This window comes from Cryptotermes secundus, unplaced genomic scaffold, assembly GCF_002891405.2.
Source record: "Cryptotermes secundus unplaced genomic scaffold, Csec_1.0 scaffold1044, whole genome shotgun sequence".
NCBI classification, from domain to species: Eukaryota; Metazoa; Arthropoda; class Insecta; order Blattodea; family Kalotermitidae; genus Cryptotermes; species Cryptotermes secundus.
Genome location: NW_019738363.1, coordinates 1,948,083 through 1,971,299, shown reverse-complemented (window position 1 = coordinate 1,971,299; position 23,217 = coordinate 1,948,083). Strand labels below are relative to the sequence as shown.

Genomic DNA, 23,217 nt, shown 5'->3' with positions numbered 1-23,217 from the left:
TATTGTGTTAACCGACGTTTCGGAGGAACGTATCGCCTCCATCTTCAGGGCAGAAGAAAGAAGAAGAAAATCCTCTAGCGAAGAACCAGCGTGAGCAGGTACTAACAGACTAACAGGTAAAGCTGTCCATGTGCTTAACTAATTAAGCACTACGCTATGAAGGCGTATGGGGTAATGGATGTATAGATCCACATTTTCTTGACCTCGCCAGTAATTGGAGTTGAGTGGTCAGCTTCACGCCCCGGACGCTTTACCCCCAGTCTCGTTGGATAGGAGGCTGAGTGGGCTGCAGAGCCGGTGTAAACGACGCGGAGAAGGGAAAATTTTTGACCAGACTGGGACTTGAACTCCGACCTCTCGGTCATTCAGCCCGTAGCCAGGCTCTATACCGAATTAGAGTAGGATAAGAATTTTACTTAAAATTATTAAAATATTTCGTAAATTATCATGACACACGCACACACAGACGTGGTGGCACCAATAGCCCTTGTTCTCGGAGGTAAATTAAGATAGGACGAAATGTAACTCCCAGAGTGGCATTTGGGTTTTCAACAGATCCCGGAATTCGGTTCTGTAAATCGAAATTTCCATGGTATTACGCAAAATAAGGGTAAGTCACGAACTGTCACGTTCCAGGAGAAGAAACAACTTCGGATGTTCATGCAGCATGTGTTTATCTCAGCGTTTCATTGTGGCGCCGAATAAACGGTGTTGTGTTTAGAGACATAGCCTAGGTTTCGTCTTATCCCTTTAGTAAGGAGTGGCCTATGATACATTTATTTCAGTTTGGCCAATTTTTTACGAAACTGATTTTACCATAACAACACAGATTTATATTTATCTCCAGGCTATCAGAATAATCGCATTCGGTTTGTCTGAAAGACACCATTAGCTGAAAATTCTTTCTTCCCCTGTGTTCAGGTAAGATTTCCCAGAATTGCTGTTACAGAATTCAGGAGTCAAATTGTGTTTATCTGTGTAAGGATGAGAGTTCAGTTCACAGCCGAAACAGTAATTAGGGGTACAAATATTATGTTTTTGGCTATTATCCATCGTTTTGTCTTTATCTAAAAACCGTCCTGTTTATTTTTCAAAACATCGTTTCGGAGACTGGATTCTGTCTTCATCTGCAGGTGAAACCTACTCAGTTGGGCCCAATCGATAGAGCTAGCTCCGGGTGATAGGGACTAGCTCTATCGATTGGACCCAACTGAGTAGGTTTTACCTGAAGATGGAGACAATCCAGTCTCCGAAACGTTGTGTTTTGAAAAATAAACAGGACGGTTTTTAGATAGAGACAAAACGATGTCTAATAGCCAAAAACATAATATTTGTACCAATGTACCATCGTCACAAACTTTTAGATCTTAATACTTAGGGGAATTGTGCTAGTGAATATGAAAGTCTGTTTATCTGATGTGTAACATAAATTTAATAATCAAGGCCACTAGAAAGAGTTGCGCCATAAGATAAATGTGTTGTTTGGAACCGACAATAATTTATGTATAATGAATGGGTGAATCCCAGTGTATCCTTACCTGTAATTGAATTCATTAGTTCCTGGTGGCTGGAAAGAAAACGCTTGTCACGCGATGACTCCCGTGAGAACGGTCAGGCTTGAAGAAACAGCCACTTGTCATGTGTTGCCTGCAATTAGACTGTGCTCAGGGTACAAATTATGGCGCTACCCGGAGGAGAAGCTATCTCTCGTCAAGATGCTGAAGTTGCTGTGTGTAGTTGCTGTGCTCTTCTGCTGTGGACTGGTGTCTGGGCACCACCTCCACGCCCCCCGCTGTCTGCCGATATTCGGGAAGTACCCTTTCGACGAGCAGAAGGTAACACCCTCGTCGACATTTCAAAGTGTTTTGCAAATACATTTCGCTTGTCTGCTTCAGAAGCGAATGTAAACCTTATAAGGCACTGAATGGAGCAACTAGAAGCCCAGTTCACACTGAGCCGATGGTAATAGCAAAGAAGTTTCGAAATTGTGAAGGTTTGTAAAAGTACTTAATCCTGTTCAGAGCTAGTCGAACTGACCACAGCGCCACACCTTACTTCTGCTAAGTCCGTTGTACATAAATTCTTGGTATACTAACATGATCTGCTCTGTGCTTTATAAAACGAAGGTCGATATCTCCAATACCAAAGATTCCCACTAAATATGATCCTGGGTCAGTTCTGTCGAGTAGGCCACGACTGTCGATCATCAAACAAACAACAGAGAGAGCGCACAATTTTTTTTTTTTTTGCAAATATACCGCTGTAAATGTCTGCCATGTAAGGATCAGATCTGTGAAACACCAGCACACGGGTAAGAACTGAATTCGCAGAGCTAAAATATTTATTTTGAAGTAATGGAGTCGGGAAACCTCAGTCGGCATGGCGACAGGCAACGGGCTGAAAGTCCGGGGTTTGATTCACAGCACGGGTTTACTCTTCTCCACACCGTCCAAGCCGGTCTTGGGGCCCACCGGACCTTCTATCCAGTGGGTACAGGAAACGATTTCCCCGGGGGTAAAGCGGCCGTGCAGTGAAGCTGATAATTTACCTCATGTAGTGCCGTGGCCGAGAATGGAGGAGCTACTTCCACTTCATCACATGTCTTCACGGCTTGGTGCTTAATTAATTAAGCATTTGGACAATTTTATCTTCTACGTTTTTATGTCATGTCATGCCCAGTGTGCCTAAAATATCGCTGTGGGTACTTCACCATCAGACCGTGGCGCAGGTCTTTGTCGCGAGAGTTACTTCATTTTACTGTTAGCACCAGGTGCACAGCGATACCACTATACCAGGATCTCGTTGAATACATAGAACTTCCCCTCTCTGTGCTTGTATAATCAACTAGCAACGGGTCCTCACAAATATTTAAAAAAACGAATATTTTTGCATACCAAAATCAGCATTTTCTGCAAAGCTGTTTTAACAAGATTCTACTCCGGTTTAAGAAAAATACAGAAAAGCCTTAACATGTGTTTTGCGAAACGGAAATATACTAGTGGGTCATGTGAAACCAATTGGCGAGCCGAGGCTGCCCGCGTGCGACTAGTTGGTCAGTTCTGGAGTTGTCTATTCAGCTTCACAGTTTTCGCGAAATCCACTTCGATTTTACACCCTTGTCTGCACCCATCATCCCAGTTCCCTCCCTTTACGAACTAATAACAAACCTAACTGACTTAATGTAGCTGAGCCCTTCTTGAGAAGCCGCCAGTTGTGCAGCTACTGAAGAATTTCCTAACATTTTATGGAACCCGAAGGTTCATTACTCTGTTCACCAGAGCCTTCCACCGGTCCATATCCTCAGCCAGATCAATCCAGTACATACATCCCATTCTATGTCTTTAAGACACATTCTAATATTGTCCACCCACTTACGCCTTGGTCTTCATAGTGGTCCCTTCCCTTCTGGCCCTCCCACCAATATCATATATGTATTCCTCTTCGCTCCTATTCGTACTACAAGTCCTGACCATCTCATCCGTCTTTGACTTGATCATTCTACTTATACTTGGAGAAGAGTACACGTTATGAACCTCCTCATTATGCAGTTTTCTCCAACCTCCTGCCACTTCATCTCTCTTCGGTCCAAATATTCTCCTCAGCGCCCTTTTCTTAAACACCCTCAATTTATATTCTTCGCATAATATCAGAGACCAGATTTCACACCCATACAGGACCACAGGCAAAATTATAATTTTGTATATTCTAATTTTTATGTTTTTAGCCAGCAAACGGGAAGACAAAGGTCCTGGACTGAATGGTAGCAAGCATTACCCGAGTTCGATCTCCTCTTAATTTACTCCTAGAAATTAAGTGAAAGGTGTAGGGCATCATTCTTGACGCATTAAGGGCCGGAAGTCCTGAGGAATTCTTCTCTTCTCCACGGCTCTGGAACTCTCTTAACCAGCGGGCAATGAGAAGGAACGTAGCCTCTGGATATGACACGTCTGTGGCTTAGCATTGCCTTCTGTGTTTGCAGTTCTCAGGCGACTGGTACTCCGTGGCCAACGTATTCAGACCCGAACTTCACTCCGAGGAACTGAAATGCGACAAGATTCACTTCACGGCTGAGACTGTGGAAAATGTGACCAAAACACATTTCGACATAACTTTTAAGACGGCGGACGGCACCGAGCACCACGTAGAAGGAAGAGGCCAGGCCTTCAAACCAGGGCTCGCGTCCGTCAGTTCAGTGGCTTTCAGATTCCCAGAAGATGACAAGTGGCACAGTGAGTGATTACACGTGATGACTTCAAAATCACAATCAACAAAGAATGGCTGGATGTTCGAGGAATCGGAGTTCGATTCCCGGCAGGGAACCAGGTTATCTCTTCTTCACAGCATCCAGATCGGGTCCCGGGCCCAAAGAGTCTCCTATGCAGTGGGTACCGGGGGATGTTGACCTGGACGAAAGTGGTCGGAGCGTGAAGCTAACTACTCAACTTTAACTACTGCCGAGGTCAAGTAAAGTGGAGCTATCCTTCCACTCTCCCCATACGTCTTCATGAAGTGCAGGGACAACTTTTCTTTCTAACATATTTAAGAGCCTCACTTTTCTAATTAAATAAAGTAAAGTAAGTAAAGTTGTCCCTGTGCTTAATTAATTAATGGCGGTATAGCGCCACCATTCTTGACCTCGGCACTAGGTGGAGGTATGAGAGCAGCTTCACGCTCAGGCTGCTTTAGGTCGGCGAAGGAGCTCACGGTACCCATTGGGCAGGAGGCTCTGTGGGCCCCAGAACCGGTTTGGACTCTGTGACATAGAGAAGAATCCCTTGCACCTGTCGGGATTCGAACACCGGCTGTCCATACCATGACCCGTCGCTATACAGCGTGAGCTCTAGATTTACTAAATAGATTTTCAGATATACAAGGTGGGACTTCGTCAGTTTATAGCAAGCTCTCTTGTTTGTTTATAGGACTAACTAACTTCATGGAGCTGAGCCCTATGCATCTACTCAAGAACTTGCCAATATTTTATGGTACCCGAAGGTTAATTACGTGTTCACAAGAGCCCTCTACATGTCCCTGTCCCGAGCCATATCAATCCAGTCCATACTACTCCATCCCATTACTCTTAAGATTCAATTTAATATTATTCACCCACCTATACCTTGGTCTTTCCTTCTGGCTTTCCCACTGATATCCTGGATGCATTGTTTCTAGGACAATAGAGAAAATGCTGGTAAACACACATTTCCGAGTGTTTCATGTTCCAGTGAACACAGTGTTTCGTATTATAGACGAATTCTTGAGACAATATTTGAATGTGTTCTATAGGTATCAGTCCTCAAGCTGTATTTATGAAAATATCAAGAGATTTCGATAAAATTGAGCTTATGCGTTCCAGGAAGAATTTAATTTCGGTCTGTGATGGTTAAACCTAAAGACTAATTACCATGGAAATGATTCTGAGTTTATTTATTGCCTCACATATTGTTAGTTAGAGATAGTTCACACAACATTTTATTTTATTTTCGCCCAATATATATTTAATAAAACGCGGGGAAAAATAATTTATGCTGCTTTTAAATGCCTCATCAGATTTGTTTGTTAGATTCACAACAATCAATTTTTATTTACAATAAACAAAGACTAAAGTCATTGAGGTATGACCAACTGGAGAGGACGATTATGAAACCTGCATGTCCTTCATTGGATCATGCCTTTCTGGTATTGTTATGTGTTTCATCTACGTAACAATACAGCAATTTCGTTTCTGCCCCTCTCAGCCTGGAAACAAGTACAGAAACATGGAATGGAACGGAACACACAATTTACCGAGTACGTTCTCAGATATTTTGCTCCGTTTCACTGGCCTTGGTTTCATTTGTTGCCGGTTAACATTCACTGTTGTTGACCTTGTTGCACAAAAAGTAGCAGATAAAAGGCATTTCAACAACGCTCTTTTGCGTAGTAATTTTACTGCTGAAGTTACCACTACGGATGTGAGAAGGAAGGCGAGGCGGAATACCGCGTTATAATCCTTGCTTCGAAACTGAGAGAGCCTCACATCACATACTTTCCATTCAAGGCACATGACGATACGTATATTGTTGTGTTATGTCCACAGATGTTGTGAAGCACTCCATCCTCGCTACAGACTACGAGACTTACGCCATTGTTCACGGTTGCGGAGAACGCTATGATGAGAAAATTGACACGTTCATTAAGCACGACATTAACCAGATCTGGAGCCGATCGAAGACTCTTGACGAAGGAGTCCTCAAGACACTCAAGTCTGTGATGAGCGGTTTTGATATTGTTGAAGACGACTGGGCCTTCGTCGACAATTCCGATTGTTGAACAACGACGTTTCTTTATTTTTTGACATGGCCTTGTTTAATGAGCTTATGTAGTTCTCTGGCAGAGAGGGGAAAACATCACCCGTTTTACTATCAGTGCAGCTGCCACTACAAAGCCCTGACTATCATGACAATGTCCCTTAGCGAACAAAACGGCGACCAAGTATAAGAGATATGCCTTCGCCATGGTTTCAGTTTCCTAGCCACAATATATAGAGATGCATGGATAAATAAATGTATGTTCCTGCTCCAGTCTTAATAAAACCTTACTGCAACAGAGTCAATTGTTGCGCTTCTGTTATTTCTTCGTTTACTTATCTACTGTTCGGGTTTTTACACCATCCCCTTCTGAACTGAGTCCATTAACTGAGATAAGGTCTGTAGGGTGTAAGGGTTGCAACAGGGCCTTCGTTACAGTTCGTCATTCTCTATTACCCCAACATTGCAACCGTGACCACTGCCCAGCCACTTCTGGCCATGCTTCTTCTCACTCGCAACCCAGCCAGCAAGTCTAAAAAAACGATAGACAAAAAGAAACTGTCCCTGTGCTTGACTAATTAAGAACTACTCCATGAAGACGTATGGCGGAGTGGATGTCTAGATCCACCTTTTCCTGACCTGTCGCTTTATCCGCGGGGGAAGAGCCCACGGTACCCATTGGATAGGACTCTGGGTGGGCGCCAAAACAGGTCTGGAGGACGTGGAGAAAATTCTTGACCTTATCGGGACTCGAAATCTGAGCCCCTCAGTCGTCCAGCCAATAACCAGTCCCGGCTTTTAGACACGATCGGTACGCTTCATCAGGTGTACGTGTTATCGAAGGCCTGTGAATGATGAAACTTTAATGAAGTGCCTGTTGCCTGTTTTTGTGTCCCCTGCGGCCACATCCGTCAGGAGGCTGAAGACATCTGATACTTCATTCATGGTAATGTTCTTTCATGCTGTGATGTGAAGTCGAAGCTTCTGAAATATGATGAAGTATGAATAATATTATATATATATATATACATACATAGATAAGGAAATATTGGCTACCTTGCCCAAAATAGCCAGTACCTTGATAGGTGGTTGATAAGATTAGTCATGCCCATGTTAACTCGTGTTTTCGTTGTAAGAGTAAGTCTACAATCTGGGGCACAGAAAGGGGCTTTGAGGCCCTCATAGTCAACGACTTCACACTTGTTGGTTCTCCCCAAATTCCTTTCTGGCCTATGACGTACGTTAGTTTTCTGCTCGTAGCCTGATTTTTGCTGGTTTCTTACTTGAAACGCTGTGAACTGCTACCGGACTGCACGTCTTTACGTCCCATAGTCACAGCTGTAAGAACCTCATATCCTACATATTCTTTCGGCCGGTATCCAGAAGTCCATCACTGTGATAACTAGATCCAGTAAATTGACCTTGCTCTGAATAAGTTCACTCCAATTCACATCCTTGCAAAGCTTTTTTTTCTATGCCCACTTTCGTACTATTTGTTTTCGACGAGATTTTCATACCAAAATTAAATCAAAGGGATGAACACGGCAATGTGAATCATTAAATAACGAGGAATACTCGTTCAAAGCCAGAATTGTGGATTCACGACAGCCGACCCTTACTAGGCAGCGGCCCGTAAACAACAGAAGAATTGTGATTCCTTCGCGGGCACTGCCAATATGTTGTAAGCAAGAACAATTAGGGGTTAGTGAAGAGTTTGCTGGTGAATTAAATGCAGTTCACTCGTTGTGAGCCGTTGCTATGAGAAGCAGGTAGCTGAGGCAGGGGACAGTTCGGGAACCCAGAGGAAGGAGAAGTTCGTCATTGAAGCTGCTACCAAGCAACGGCTATTGGAGACTGTACCAGACTGTTTGACATTGATTTGTAAAGTGTACTCACGACCTGGGTGTTAAAAGTGTTCAGCAAATCCGATTACCAATCCCAACCCCGTCTATAGTCATTCTATCACGTGACAATATGTTCAGACACATCAAACTGAAGATTAGAGAGGTCACCAATAATTCATACGTACTTTTTTCTTCGGAAACGCACAATTATGACACGAATGTTGTATTTTCAAAGCTTCAAAATTTTTTCGGTTTTATAGAAATACACAGCTGTAAAAAGAAATTCGTCTGTGGTTCTTTATATGGCATATTAACCATTTGCTTATATTCCGCCTAATAATTTAAAAATTGTACATATCTGACACCATAAAAATTTATCCACTGAATCTAATTCTTCGTCAGATCAATTTAGGTCACGGCTGTTACCGTCTATATTCGTTCTAATTTTTTTTCTTGGCACTACAGCCCCAGTGGGCCTACGTCTACCTCCATGAACTTCTCTGTTCACTTCGGTTTTTCTAGATCTTGCGCAATCGGTAGGACTCCTTGGGCGGGTGATCAGCTCATCGCAAGGCCTCTACCTGTACACAAACACAGAAAAACGCACACACACAAACTAAACATCCATGCCTTGAATGGGATTCGAACCCACGACCCCGGTTTCCAAGCGAGCGAAGACAGTATATGCCATTCGTTATAATTTATTTTCCAGTAATCATCGAATCATTTGGCTATTAAAAATAAAATAGACAAGTACTATAAAATTAGCTCAGAAAGAAATATTATATTTGAAACGAATGAGATATTTAAGCGATTATATATCAAATCCAATAAGATTTTCTGATCCTTGCCTATGAAGTGGTGTCTGCAAAATTGGTAAATCATAAATTAAAGAATATTTTAAGTAAATATTGTGTCATTTGTCGGTATATAATTTATGCAGATGACGAAGTGCTATTAAACAGGAGAAAGAAACCTTCAACGTATAAAAAAAAAACTGTTTCCGCCCGGGATCGAACCGGGGACCTTCCGCGTGTTAGGCGGATGTGATAACCACTACACCACGGAAACTGCGAAACACATTGTCCCGACGTGTTCCATATAATATTTTGTTTCATGATGTAAATTTAGTGTTGGCCTGTGTAATCACATGGTTATGTGGATCGGCACGATGCAATATATTTCTGAGAGTTGTATTGCAGGGGTGCCCAAATTTCCAGATTACATTAATGGAGTGATAATATACAGAAGTTCGTTAGCAACGGACACACATTGGTTGTATGATACATGTGCTTATGTCCATTTCCACGCACCGATTTTTTTTGTGTGTTTACTCCATTTGCATAATTGGGATTGATTGATTTTTTACCACGTGCTGGCCATGGTCACTCCGGTCACTCCTCAGCAGACCGATCTAGCGAAGTCGGAAGCAATGGAGTATTATAATTATATACTACTACCGTAGATGGCAGTAAACTAAACTCGAAGGAGCCGGCTGTATTCAAAATTGACTTCATTTATCGAATTAAGTGTTATGCGTAGAGTAATAATGTCAGAAATTGATGTAGGTAATAACTTACGGATTGTACGAGAACGAATGCTGGCAGCATGCCAGAAGAGAGCGGATGTAAGTAAAATGTTATGATTGGAACAAGCATTTATTTTTCTCCTGGCGGGCTCTTAAAGGAAGTGAGGTTAGAATTTTGTTTTGTTTTATTGTTAGGGCTCTTATCAATAACATGTTACGTTTCTGCTGACATATCAGAGGAACGTTTTGTCTCCGTCTTCAGCTCTGCTTGCTACCAAATTGATGCTGGTTCCTTGCTTGGCATATTTTTCTTTCTTGATGATGGACGCGACGTATTCTTCCGAAATGTCGTTTGACTTTTGAACGGACTGCAGGACATTATGTCCCAGATAATAGAACTGTACATAGCCACTGCCGTGAGAAACTCTAATCCCACAACATGTTACATGATAACGAAGGAAGAAATATGTGTCATTTTCTTTGTCATCATGAAGCTACCAGACCAATATATATTTGTAAGATTTGACTATGAAGAAAACAGTCTTCTGGGATTTGGCACCGTATATATGTGGTGTTAACCGACGTTTCGGAGGAACGTATCGCCTCCATCTTCAGGGAAGAAGGAAAAATATAAGAAATCGGCAAGCAAAGAGACCGTGAAAACCGGTTCCTCCGAAACGTCGGTTAACACCACATATACACGGTGCCAAATCCCAGAAGACTGCTTTCTTCAAATATATATTTGTTCGGCTGTGCTATTTTCATTTGAAACCGAAAGCTTTATACTTTCCAAAGATCTATTCATTGTTAAAACCCTATTTTGAACATTGCCAGAGTTGCCCCTGTTCTGTGGTAAAATACGTTCAAAGGTATGGCATTGAAACAGAGCTTCGGAGTTATTACATTTAAATTAACCCATTGTTTATATGCTTCTAAATGAATCAGACATAGAAATAGACATCCTTTTCTTTTTGGCTGCCATTGACTGTGTCGAGTGAAATGTTGCCACTAGTCTGCAGGTGATGGTCTCCAAACGTCTTTAAACTGGCAAAAAACTTACAGAGAATTTTTCATACTAATTCACATAATTATTGTGCATTGCCTCACCTGGAATGTATATTTAATAGAGTACACAGCTGTTCATGGGACATGGAGTAGTAACAGGAGAAGATTGATGTATTATTTAGGGAAGGGTGCAGGAAATTTTGTTGGTGACTGAGTCATCCCTCTTGCATGTGAGACAGCAGAGATGGCTTGTATAGGTTGCACAACAAGTGAAGCCATGCACTCAGAAACACTGTTCCATTCTTGTGGGGAGTCACAAACATGGGATGGGTCCACTAGTTTGAATGATGTGCAGAGAAGTGAAGCAGTCTGCTGCCTGGCTTTGTGCAGTGCTACCACACAACACTGCTTCTTCCTTTTGGGTTCTCTCATGTCTGAGCATATACCATGACTTATTGCATGAGGCGTAAATATTTCATCAGTGAATGTTGTGTAGTCTTGTAGTACAAGGAAAACAGGTAACAGAACTGGACAGAATGTACTGTAACACATTCTTAACCTTAGCACTAAATGGGTATAGATTGGTTTGCTACAGTCAACAAAGAACAGACAATTGTTAGATATTCTGTTGAGTTGAAATTTATAGGAACATCTTACACAATTTTACTGTTTATTTTAGCAGTGAGTTGTAAATGGTTTATTTTTCACAGTCTTTTCTGAAACTTTGAAGATTTTCTTTTGAAAAGATTACATTAAATGGAAGTGGGAATTGACACATGTTACAGAGTTATGAAAAGAATTTAAATTTTCATATTTTCAAGTCTGAATATCATTTATATTCCAGATAAAAATAAATAATTGTGTTATTATGACTCCATTTCCATGACAGCTGGACTCCTCTAGCTGTATTTTAACCATTTGCCTTTACCTCGGTGACAAAATATTGTGAAGCATCTGCTGTCCTGTAGATCCATAAACTTCTTTATATTCTTTCGATTGATGTCACTTGAGGTGTGCCAAAATATCATAAAATTACACTGCCTTTGTGCATGTTTCAAAGTGGATATATTTTTTACATTTTGAGGGCTAGTAATCCTGTGCAGAACTGTCTCATATCCACTGTCTCCATCTGCTTTCTGTGAATGTGCAGTGCCCAAGACACACAGAAGATATGGGGTTGTTAGCATGATATAAGGTTCTGAACATTTTTCTAACTGTATTCCTTTAATAATGCCACCATATTGGCCAGGACACTGAATAAATGAATTTGACCCCTGATGCAAATGGAAATTAAAAGGAGAACTTTGGGTTCTGTTGTATGTAGTGGTTAAAATGGGAAATGAAGCAGAATATAATGTCATATGGCATGGGTGTAGTGATATAGAGGAAAGGCTTTCTTTGAAAATCTAGGGTTCAAGATCAACTGGGTCCATTGCAGAGATTTCCACATGCCTTCTCCTTCCTCATGCACAGATGTGATTTATTCATTTCGGTGTTCATAATTTTATAATTTTTTGTAGGAGCTGCAAAGTGTACAACCTAGGCTTGTGGCTGTTAGCAAGACGAAACCGAAAGCTCTAATTCTTGAAGCTTATGAACGTGGCCAAAGACATTTTGGAGAGAACTATGTCCATGAGCTTGTTGAAAAAGGTCATGACACAGAGGTAAGAACGTTTATGTGAGATTCGAGGTTCCCGCAGTGGTGAATATGAAGATACTGTGTTGTGTCATTTCGAAGTCTGCAAGAACCTGCTGCCCCTTCTGCATGGTAGAAAGTTACCAGTGTTTCAGAGTACCCTATCACATCCCCTATTCAGGGAACCTTGAAGATGGAAGTAGGAGATTCCTCCAAAATGTGTCTGTGAGACAGGAACACCAGTCCATCACATACAGGGGCACTTGGCAGTGAGACAGGAAAAGAATAGTGGGATACTTAACTTGACATACTGTCATTAGTAATCATGAATAGTGGGGTAGAAAATCAAGATTATAATTTTTGATTATATACCAGACACATAAAGAATATTTTTAAAAATGTCTCGTGTGCAGATCACTTCAGGTTAGCAGCACTACCAGCAGTCGGAGTACATGGGACGGTAATATATAAGAAGCAGGCTTGACATCCTTAACATGCTGGAGTTGAGTAGACCTTTTTCCAAACATAATAAATGTTTGTGATAATTTTTAGGGAGCTAGGATAACTCAGTTGGTATAGTGATGTGCTGCAGGGTTTGATTTCTAGTAGGGTCAAGATTTTTCTTTTCTCCACATTGTTTAGACCGATGTTGGGGCCCACCCAGCCTCCTGTGAAATGGGTACTGGTTGCTCTTTCCTTAGGGTGAAGCAGCTGGGACATGAAGCTGACCTCTCACCTCCAGCTACTGCTGAGGTCAAGAAAACGTGGCTCTATGTATCCACTCCCCCATACATGGCATAGTGTTTAATTAGTTAAGCACAAGGACAAGTAGTACCTTTTAACTGGGACACTTTCACCGTCACCATCATGATTATTTTGAAAATGTGCTCATACCTGCATGTGTGAAAGAGTATGCTGCAGACATGCTCAGCAGTTTAAAATTTAAAACTGTCCCACTTATGAAATAAAACTTGGAATGGGAATTGATTTTCAGTATCATGGATAGTTTGTTCAGAAGCAAACATCTAGCAGGCTGGTGTAGTGGTAGTACTCTAGACCTATATCAATATGGGTATTAAATTGCATAATAAACTGCTTTTGGAATTAAGTAATTCAGATGGACATAAAAACTTTAAATGTAAGCAGAAAGTATTTTTACTAGATCATCCATTCTCTACATTGTATGAGTTTCTTTTAGAGGGACAGCAGTAAACATGGTGAAACTTCTGTTCAGCAATTGAAATATCAAATGGTCACTTGTAGTGTCTCAGTGTGATTGGTGATTGACATGGTCATATGTAGGACTTCTAATTTACTATAATACTCTTAAAATTCTCTCTATAAACTCATAAGGTTAACAAAACTAGTATGATAGGCATTTTCTTAAATCAACTTGCATTCCCATTTATGTACTGTGTCTAATTCGATTATTTGTCTGGTTCTGATAGTGTGTATTCTATTTTGATTGTAGATTTAACTAAGTCAAGAGTAATTATTTATTGTAGACAAATTCTAATCCTTTAGGCTTTTGGGCAAAATGATTTCAAGAATGATGTATTTAATGATGTGGCTTGTTCAAGTGTTACTGTTGTAGCAGTTATGAATGCTAAATAAAATGAATGAATGTAGATATATTTGAACTGCATTCAGGACATGTGCTCTGCCGACTGATGTTTTTTGTGGTTTTCATTAGTGCCATCATTCAAATGCCAGGATAGTACCCCAATTAAGCCATGACTGCTTCCTTCAAAATCCTTCCCAATTCATGACTTACTAATCATCCTGTCATTCAGTGCTGTATAGTCTGAGGTACTCACAATGTCATAAAATGGGCATAAGGAGAGAAAAGCAAATGTTTTTGGTTTCTTTATAGTTGCATTAAGAGCATGAGCTGAAGACTCTTTAACTTTCTTTATTTATTTTTAGATTGTCGAGAAGTGTTCAGAGATCAAGTGGCATTTCATTGGCCATCTGCAGCGAAACAAAGTGAACAAAGCTTTGTCAGTTCCTGGCCTCTGTGTGGTGGAGACAGTTGACACAGATAAACTCGCAACTACTTTGGATACAGTGTGGGCAAAACAGAAGGGTCAGGGTGCAAAACTCAAGGTCATGGCGCAGATTAACACAAGTGGAGAGGATGGTTAGTATGGTGACTTGCTCATTAACTTACAAATTAAATGCATCGAATACAGATATGTTGTTCTCGCATGCCATGACCTAAGCTTATATATATTTAAATAATTGTTTCCCCTGCCTTTTTGCTCATTCACCAAGCATCCTGCCATTCTACATTATACATTCTAAGTACTGGCAGTATATTACATAAACCACTTAATTAGTTATTAGAGAGGGTGGGTTTCCCCATGCACTTAGACCTGTCATGGTTCATTGTGCTTCCCTCTATGATTTCTACCAGCCTCTATATCCTACCGGTATTGGTGCTTACCATCAGTCCCGCCCAGCCAGCGAGACCGGCTCTACTGGCTGAGAAGTATCTATAATGCCTCCCCCTGCGCCGCCTACGCTCTGCTACCATTTGTGCCGTCTGTCCGGTCTGCTACCACAGCACCGTTACTCTCTGGCACTTTTCGGCTCCGTCTACCCTTCCTCAATCGGAGGGGGAAACGTTGATCCGTCATATGGCTCTCGTGCTGTGCTCGCACGCTCCCTAAGTTAGTGTAAGGGATCCAAGCTAGCAGCGAAGTAAATCTAGTTACAAATGATGGCAATCAATATATTAACAAATAACAGAATTTAATAAACACAATAGAAATTAAACAGAACAACTGAACTAACTGCACATTTACATGCTCGCACACAGCGGCATCTAACTCGGGCAGAATGGCCCATATTTACTGGCGCAACAATTTGCCTTGGTTGCATGAAAACATAACTACTACATTATAGCCGGGCCACAGGCTGAGTCTAAACTAAATACACAATATAAATTATAAACACAGGCATAACTAACTGGTACGAGTCGCCGCCGTCCTACAAACCCAACGACGGGCGACCGCGGGCGATCTCGTCGGCCGCGAACCAGCCCAGTACTTGCCGAAACCAAATTTGGACTCCCAGCCGAACAGGAATTTGATAGTCGCTCCGGCTGGCTCGGTGCCGCGAGCAAGGCCCTATGGATCCATATCCAGAACTGAACTCCGAACTCAAATTAACTTCCAAGCAAGGCTCCCAGGGGTAGAGAGGAGGGGAAAGGGCAACACCACGTGACCCAGTCCCACATGGGGATGGGGTGGGGGATAAGTTTAAGAACCTCGATCAAGGGGCTGGAAGCCCATGACGTCATACCGGAGCCACTGCATGGCTCACCCCATCTACCGGAGGTACTAGTGACTGCTGTTGGGTGGCAAACGTCCGCAATTTTGCTTAGTGACCTCCTTTGGAGGTATGAGGTTCTTTTACGTGCCGTAAAGCTACGACACGGGACCCACGGCTTAAAGTCCCTCCCAGAGGACTTGTTCCCTGAATTTTTCCGCCCTTAAAAATTCGATGACCTCCGCCGGGTATTTGAACCCGTGTACTATGAGTCATGAGGTGGGAACGTTACCTCTAGACTACGGAGGCCGCTTACATAAACCATTTAGGTGGCATGTTGATTTTAACATACTTTACATTTGTGATTGACACAGATTTGTTTTAAGTTTTAATATTTTCTCCATTTTGCAGAAAAAAATGGCTGTACACCAGAGGATGCAATACATCTCGTGAAGCACATTTTAGAAAAATGTCCCAATCTGGAGCTCGTGGGGCTTATGACTATTGGAAAATTTGGCCATGATTTATCTGAAGGACCAAATCCAGATTTTATTGTAAGTATGATACAAACAGTACAGCATATCGCTAAAGTTAGTCTATCATCCTTCACCTGCTCCTCATGACGACGATGACAATGATGACAGTGATGACAACAACCAACATGATGAAGTGGGCTGGCATAGCAGCAGTGCTCTAGACTCATGTATGGGAGATGATCAGTTTGAATCTCACTTCTGAGCTGTGGCATGACTGTACCCTATTGAATGTTTTATCATTTATTCTTTTGATTTATTCTTCTTCCATTGTGCTACTGGATAGTCCTCTGTGTGGTTAATACATTAATGTTGTCTTTTATCAAGCATTAATTACACCCAGCTGCATGAAAAATATTAACATCTCTTTGCAGTGTTTGAAGAAAGTTCGAGATGATGTCTGCCAAGCCCTTGGCATTGGGTGCAACAAGCTGGAGCTTTCCATGGGGATGTCAGATGACTTTGAACATGCAGTAAGTTATATTTCTAGTTCACATGACTTGAAGCTTTCATGCTGGCAGTAGACAATGAAATTGTCTGCGTCAATGTGAAGTTAGTATCCAGGAGTTCACGGACTGTCTCTGGCATCAGGGGTTCATGTGATTAGTGTCATGCATGCTGTGTTATGCACAAAGCTCTCGTCTGCCCACCACTCCCCATGTGGTCCAAACCGGTGCAGATGGACGCTTTGTTTATAAATATAGCATGCAAATATGATAGTTGTAACATCACACTCCTGATGATGGAGACAGAGGCAGTTGTTGAAATGTCCAACACCAGTTCTGCTTTGACACGGCTGGTTGCCCAAGAAGAGAAGCACACATTGTATGTTTCTAATTATTTTTAGTTTAAACTGAACAATTCTGCTGTTATCAGAGGAAAGTCTAGAGAATTATTTTAAATATCCCAGTTGTATGTAAATGTTTATATGTTGATTCCCAATAACCTGGATTACATCCTAATGAGGCCCTTTGAATGTTTAACTCATTTAACGCTAAATAGATTTCCTGATAGAAGAACTGTTAAATTGATATAACAAAGGTTAAGGGAAACAGGCCTGTAAAGCATGATTATCCAGTGCTGAGGTTAAGATTGTGCGCAGCTGAATGTCCAGTTCTCCATATGTATGCTGCTTAGTTGAATGTTCATGGTGTGGTTCCCAATTAAGCACAGGGACAACTTTGCGTTTAGCTTACATACATACATACTAACTGCTAGCCCTTGCACCATGACCANATTAAGCACAGGGACAACTTTGCGTTTAGCTTACATACATACATACATACTAACTGCTAGCCCTTGCACCGCGACCTTTAGTGATCTATTGTGCATTTGCCTTTATCTTACTTCTGTATGGAGTGGAAAAACTGTTTTATGTTCAGTACTGGCAGTTGAAAATGAAATAGAGATAATCCCACTGAAATGCATTAGTGTTAGGCATAAAAGTCTGTAATCTAAACTGAGTTTTGCACATGGCATGGAAAGTTGCTTTTATAATTTCAGGCTTTCTTGAACACATTTAATAATGAAATGAAAAGACAATTAGTTGCATCATATTTATCCATCCATTTGTACATACTCTCCATGAACAGATGCTTATGAACTGTATACAGATTGTATGAACTAGTTCCAGCCCAGAATGTTACACTTCCCTGTCATGTTGACTGATTATAAAAGTTTTACCAATATTTATGTCATGGATAAATAATATTTTTAATGATTAGATAAATTCCTACCTTTGATTTTAATATTATTATACTTCAGAAAGCATCAGTCGATTTAACATATTAGTAATTGTTATATCAACCCCTTCCATGCTATTGATATATATATTCTCAAGTTAGGCTAGATTAAATTAGGTTAGGTCAAGTTAGGTTAAGTATAGAGATTGTTGTTTACATTAAGTTAGAGAGTAATATATATGTCCTTTGGCACTTCTTTATGCAGAACTATCCAAAAGAAACCCAGTACAGAAAGATTTAGTGGGAGTTGCTGCATGACAATCTCAAAAGATTTGTTAGTTTTTATTTATCCTTATGCATTTACTGCTTATCTGTGGAAGGCTTGAGAGTCTGCACTGGATCCTTTCCTAGCTTTATCCACCTTCATGCTGCAGGGTCTTTGGTGAACGTACAGTAGATATTCAGCCGTTCTTATATGGCCGCTGCATTCTTCATCCTGCTTTGGCCCATATCCTGGCCCTGTTTAGTTTAGCCCATATCCTCATAACCTAGCTATTGAGTCTTATCTTCCTTTGTGTTATGAGTGGTTTCTTCCCACGCATAATATACATGACTTACTGGTAACCTATTTCCATATGAGGGATTATCTTATAGAAGGTTTGAAGTTTTCACGATGATTGTTCAGATTTTGGCCTGAAAAAGGTCTTTCTTCTGTTTCATGATTCCTATTGGCCCAGATTTTTTTTTTCTCTCCCCCTCTTGTTTATAACCTGCCTATATAATGCAACTGTTCCCACACCCTACACATTTCAATCCTGAAGATGGAGACAGTATCCTGTATCAAAACTACAAGACTGTGTGGTGTCACAATTCAGAAGACCACAATCTTAACATTATTGGTTTTCCCAGTGACCTCGTCCTATGCAATTTGCACATGAAAATTCTGTGTTTATGTGTTCTCCAGTACTATAACCTTTATTTGCTACCCTTGCAATATGAAGTGAATGGTAAATAATATTCATGGCTGAAAGATCTTTGTTAATTTGTATTTAAATGCTATCTGCAGATCGAAATGGGAAGTACAAATGTTCGGGTTGGAAGCATAATATTTGGACAGCGAGAAAAGAAGTTGAGTGACACACACACAGACACAGTGTCAGAGGAGATAAAGAATGTCACTCTAAGTTAAGCCATTATCTGGTGATGCATTGTGTCAAATGGAATTTCATAGAAGGAAGGCTGTGAAGCAACATCATATATGAGAAATAAGGTCACAAAGTGATTCAATGCTCCAGCAGTGGTTCCCAGTCTTACTATAGCTGTCTCATTTGAGGGCACCAGCCTGTGTCAGCTACTTCAAAACATGGCTCACTTTTTGAAACTTGAACAGACTGAAGTCCAGGACAGTCACAGTTTAACAGTTTAATTTCAGAAGTGTTTTAACATACTCAGTGCCACATACAGGGTTTTGTAATAAAGACTGCACAAGGAAGCCCCCGTGCCATGCAATTAGTGATGCACATTGGCTGTACGTATTCACAGTTCTGATGTGACTGCTATACTTGTGTCATTCATGTGTTCCAATAAGTATGGAGGTGTTAATCTTCACTACTGATTTTCTGCCAAAGTTTTTCAACTGTATAATAAAGTGAAAAATATTTCAGTTCAAAAATTGCAGTCACACTGAAAGACAAAAAATTAGAACAAATTTAGTCATTTTACTAGTACAGTAAGGGAGAAAACCATAGAGGGAAGAGACCACTTTAAACATCTAAGCCTACATGGGAGGATAATATTAAAATGGCTATTAAAAATGAGCTCTGAAGATGTGGACTGGATTCAACTGGCTTGGGATAGGGACCAGTGGTGTGCTCTTTGTGAGCACATGATTGAAACTTGGGTTCCATAAGAGACGGAATTTCTTGACCAGCTGAGCAACTATTCTTATCTCAAGGTCTCTGGGCTGTGAAGTTAGTTAATAGCAGCAGATTTAAAATTTCTGTACTTGTGCCCCAGACACTACACATTTTGAAAGTCCCTGTCCAGCAGAACTGTTTTGGAAGTCAAAGCATGTTCTATGAATAACAAAGTAATTTATATCCATAAATATACCTCTTAATTGTGCTCTGTATTTCCAGTATTGTTCCTTATTATGTTTTGGAATTTTTATTTAATGAAAAGTTCAGTTATAGTTGTAACTGAAGTTTTACATTAATTTTACACTAAGTTAAAGCAACACTAGGTTTATTGGATAAATAATTATAGTTAAAATCTTGTATACAAAGTTCAAACAAAACTCTTTCCTAAGAAGTAAAAAATTAAGAATTGCCACAAATACCTCACAGAAAGAAATGGTGGCAGGTCAGGTCAGTTTGAGGGGTGGGGGGGGATAATGGTTCCTGTCACTGCAGAAACATATGCATTATTCTGTTCAGGATATGGCATCATCATATGCCATACATAAATCATTACCTTGTCACTAGAAAGTTACTAGATTCCATTCTCAGTATACAAGTGGGAACCAGTATTGGCAGCCCAGAGACCTTGTTGAACGCACAGGACTTTGCTTTAATAGGATGACTTCTCATGGTATATTGTATCGTCAAAGAAGAATCATTCTTCTGACATTATTCAGGGAGGATATAACTGGGTTCACTTGAATCTGTGCTCTGTTAGCTTTGTAAACAAAACGAATAATTTTCGATACACAGCATATTTTTCCAGACCATAAGATACGCTTTACCTCTGAAAATAACTTTGATCTAAGGTAGTGCAGGGATGGTACATGAAAGAACAGTTGGAGGTTCTCACAGCAGTGACTAGGAAAAAGTTTGCCGATGTTTCAGAGGAACATCAATATCAGTAAACTTCTGCTAGCCTACATGGCATCGCATCCCAGAAAACAGTACTACAGAGTTTTGTTCATTACAAAGTAGCTCTTTTTTTCTTATTGATGTAATATATTCAGCCCTTTAATTTGTACCATATTTTCACCCGCATGTCAGTCTTACTTGTTGGATGTGATGTTAGGAATGAATACTGAAACAAGGATCTTTTAGAAGTGTTTCCTGTTGGCAGATATGTAGACTGGTGAGCTCTCATTAAACAGTTTTATTATAAGATGATACAAATTGTATATAAAGGAGAATCTATTGATATTTGGTTACTCATGAATGAGATTCAGCAGTCAGTATCATATGTAGCACTATATTGGAATAAACTTATGTATAATATTTGCTCTTCACTTTGCTATTACTGTAATTCTTTGCATCATTCTTCCTTAGCTCTCACACTTCAACATTATTAAAAAAAAAGTCATCCCTGTAAGAGGCTGTGAAGGCCCATAGGGTTGTTCCCACATTTTCTAGACAGTTGGCTCATATGTGGCGGTGAAGTTGTCAGCCTTATGCGCCAGCTGCCCTTCACCCCCCAGGAAAATTCCTGATACTCATTTCCGTTAGAGGCTGAGTCGACCCCAGAGCCATAGTGCGGCTGGAAGGATTATGTAAATTGAAAAATCCAATGACCTCATTGGGATTTGAACCACTTGAACATTATTTGAAGAAGAAAACTGGAAAACAATTTTTGTGTTTTATGTTGTCTGTTCAGGCAGAAAGTTGAGTTTTGCAGAACATTATTTGAAGCAGAAAGTGAGAAAACAATTTCCTTTTTCACATTAGTAGTTTAGACAATCAAGTTTTCCACTGGGGGGGGAAATAATTTTCTCTTTTATATGTACTGTTGCAGAACAGAAATTCAAATTTGTATTGCTTTCACAGGGTGGCACACGGTAGCATAGTTGGTTGAGGCACAATGCTACAAGCTGGAAGGTTGTGGGTTAGATTCCCAATGAGGTCATTGGATTTTTCAATTAACCTAATCGTACCAGCTGTGCCAGGAATCCTCCTGGGGTTAAAGGTGTGGCTAGCATGTAAGGCTGACATCACTGTCATCTATGGTTTGTCTAAAAAAATATGGGAGCCTCAACATCTCAAACCTATGGGGCTTCCACAGCCTTTTACAAAGATGGCTTTATTTTTTTTTTTTTCTGTCTTCAAATAGTAAGCAGATCCAGTGCAGATATTTCCACTTGCCTTCCTTTTCGTCCCCTTCTGACAATATAAAACTTTAGAAATGTGAGAAATACTGGTCCCTGCACCCTGCTTAAAACTTCATCTGAAGTGTTCCTGCAAATTTAGTAACCATAGAGCTGCTTATTATGAGTGGATAAAATTTTATGTGATGGATTGCAAGGGGAGTATGAGTGATTTTCTACTTCGAAGAATTACTAAACTTGTAAAGTTGGTGACTAGTTCTTCACCATGCTATACTTCGATTGTAGCTGCATGCAGATATCCTGGCTATGCTAATCTAAACTTTGCTAAACTGTCTTTAATGTTGGTCAGAATGAAGTAAACCATGTATGGAGTGAGAGGAATATTTACTGAAATGTCCTCAGTGATTTTGATCCAAAGTTGGCATCACTGAATAACATAGTATTGTGCGCTATTTGTTTAATATGCGAGACCTAATGCAACAGTGGAAGTAGTAACTGATTATATGAATCCACAGAGAGTATAAACTTCAAGCAATTTTGAATGACTTACCAGAACATCTTTGGGCAATTTTTGGACATGGATCCACTAAATTTGCTTTCCATTTACAATTTTTGTAATTTCAAATACAATAGTGATGGCTTTATACTTTGAGTTCTATGTTAATCAGCAGAGTATTGAACTGACTCCATAGATGGGTGTAAGGTAGAATGTACATATCATCAGGTCTGTGTAACTTAAATTCATTCACTCATATTTTATAAAGTTATAGAAGAATTAACCATTTCTAATGTAAACTTGCAGCTTGTCCCTCAGTTCATTTTTATGTAGGTACCAGACTTGAAAGAGCTCAGAACAGAATCATACCAGTAAGCTGGTCATACTGGGGAATTCACACACTTTCACAGACCAGAGATATCCACTGTCAGTAATGTGTCCATAATGATACGGAAATTCAAGACAAAATTGCCAGTCTGAGTACCAGTGCCTCCTATCCATGAAAGACTCACTTCATCACACACCAGGCCTTGAGTGTTTTCATACCAAATGTTTTACACTATCCTTCACTCCAGTTTACAGTGCAATACAGAACACATCTGAAACCAACCAGTTTAAGTCCTTTGCCTGCACCTTTCAAAACACTAGTGTGGTGGGAGCAGCCCAGTTTCTTCTGGCTGTTTATATTTTAAATGACACACGCAGTCACAGGAGCAAGACACAACAAAAGCACAACACACACAAGATAGTGAAGGAGTGCTCCAACAGAGGAGAATGGGCGTGACTGGCGTAGTGAGGTGCGACGTAGCGATGTGGTATCCTGAACAATTTTAATATTTTTAACGTTTGACAATGTATATGATAGATACATATTTTAGT

At 40.4% G+C, this 23,217-nt stretch overlaps 2 protein-coding genes and 1 non-coding gene across 3 annotated transcripts; 2 read left to right on the top strand and 1 right to left on the bottom strand.

The window, feature by feature from the left end:
- Positions 1-1,577: 1,577 nt before the first annotated feature.
- LOC111870989 (apolipoprotein D-like) lies at positions 1,578-6,589 on the top strand. The gene is made up of 3 exons (XM_023863696.2): positions 1,578-1,835; positions 3,980-4,229; positions 6,074-6,589. Exons 1-3 carry the CDS (start codon positions 1,593-1,595, stop codon positions 6,304-6,306), a joined length of 726 nt encoding a protein of 241 aa, XP_023719464.1. The 5' UTR covers positions 1,578-1,592; the 3' UTR covers positions 6,307-6,589.
- A 2,537-nt stretch (positions 6,590-9,126) lies between these two features.
- Trnav-aac lies at positions 9,127-9,199 on the bottom strand. Its single transcript has one exon. It is a non-coding gene; the product is annotated as a tRNA-Val (tRNA).
- A 392-nt stretch (positions 9,200-9,591) lies between these two features.
- Positions 9,592-21,018, top strand: LOC111870986 (pyridoxal phosphate homeostasis protein). Its single transcript, XM_023863691.2, has 6 exons — positions 9,592-9,755; positions 12,182-12,325; positions 14,224-14,437; positions 15,982-16,124; positions 16,478-16,576; positions 18,852-21,018. The coding sequence occupies exons 1-6, from the start codon at positions 9,663-9,665 to the stop codon at positions 18,972-18,974; spliced, it is 816 nt and encodes a 271-aa protein (XP_023719459.1). The 5' UTR covers positions 9,592-9,662; the 3' UTR covers positions 18,975-21,018.
- Positions 21,019-23,217: the final 2,199 nt, after the last annotated feature.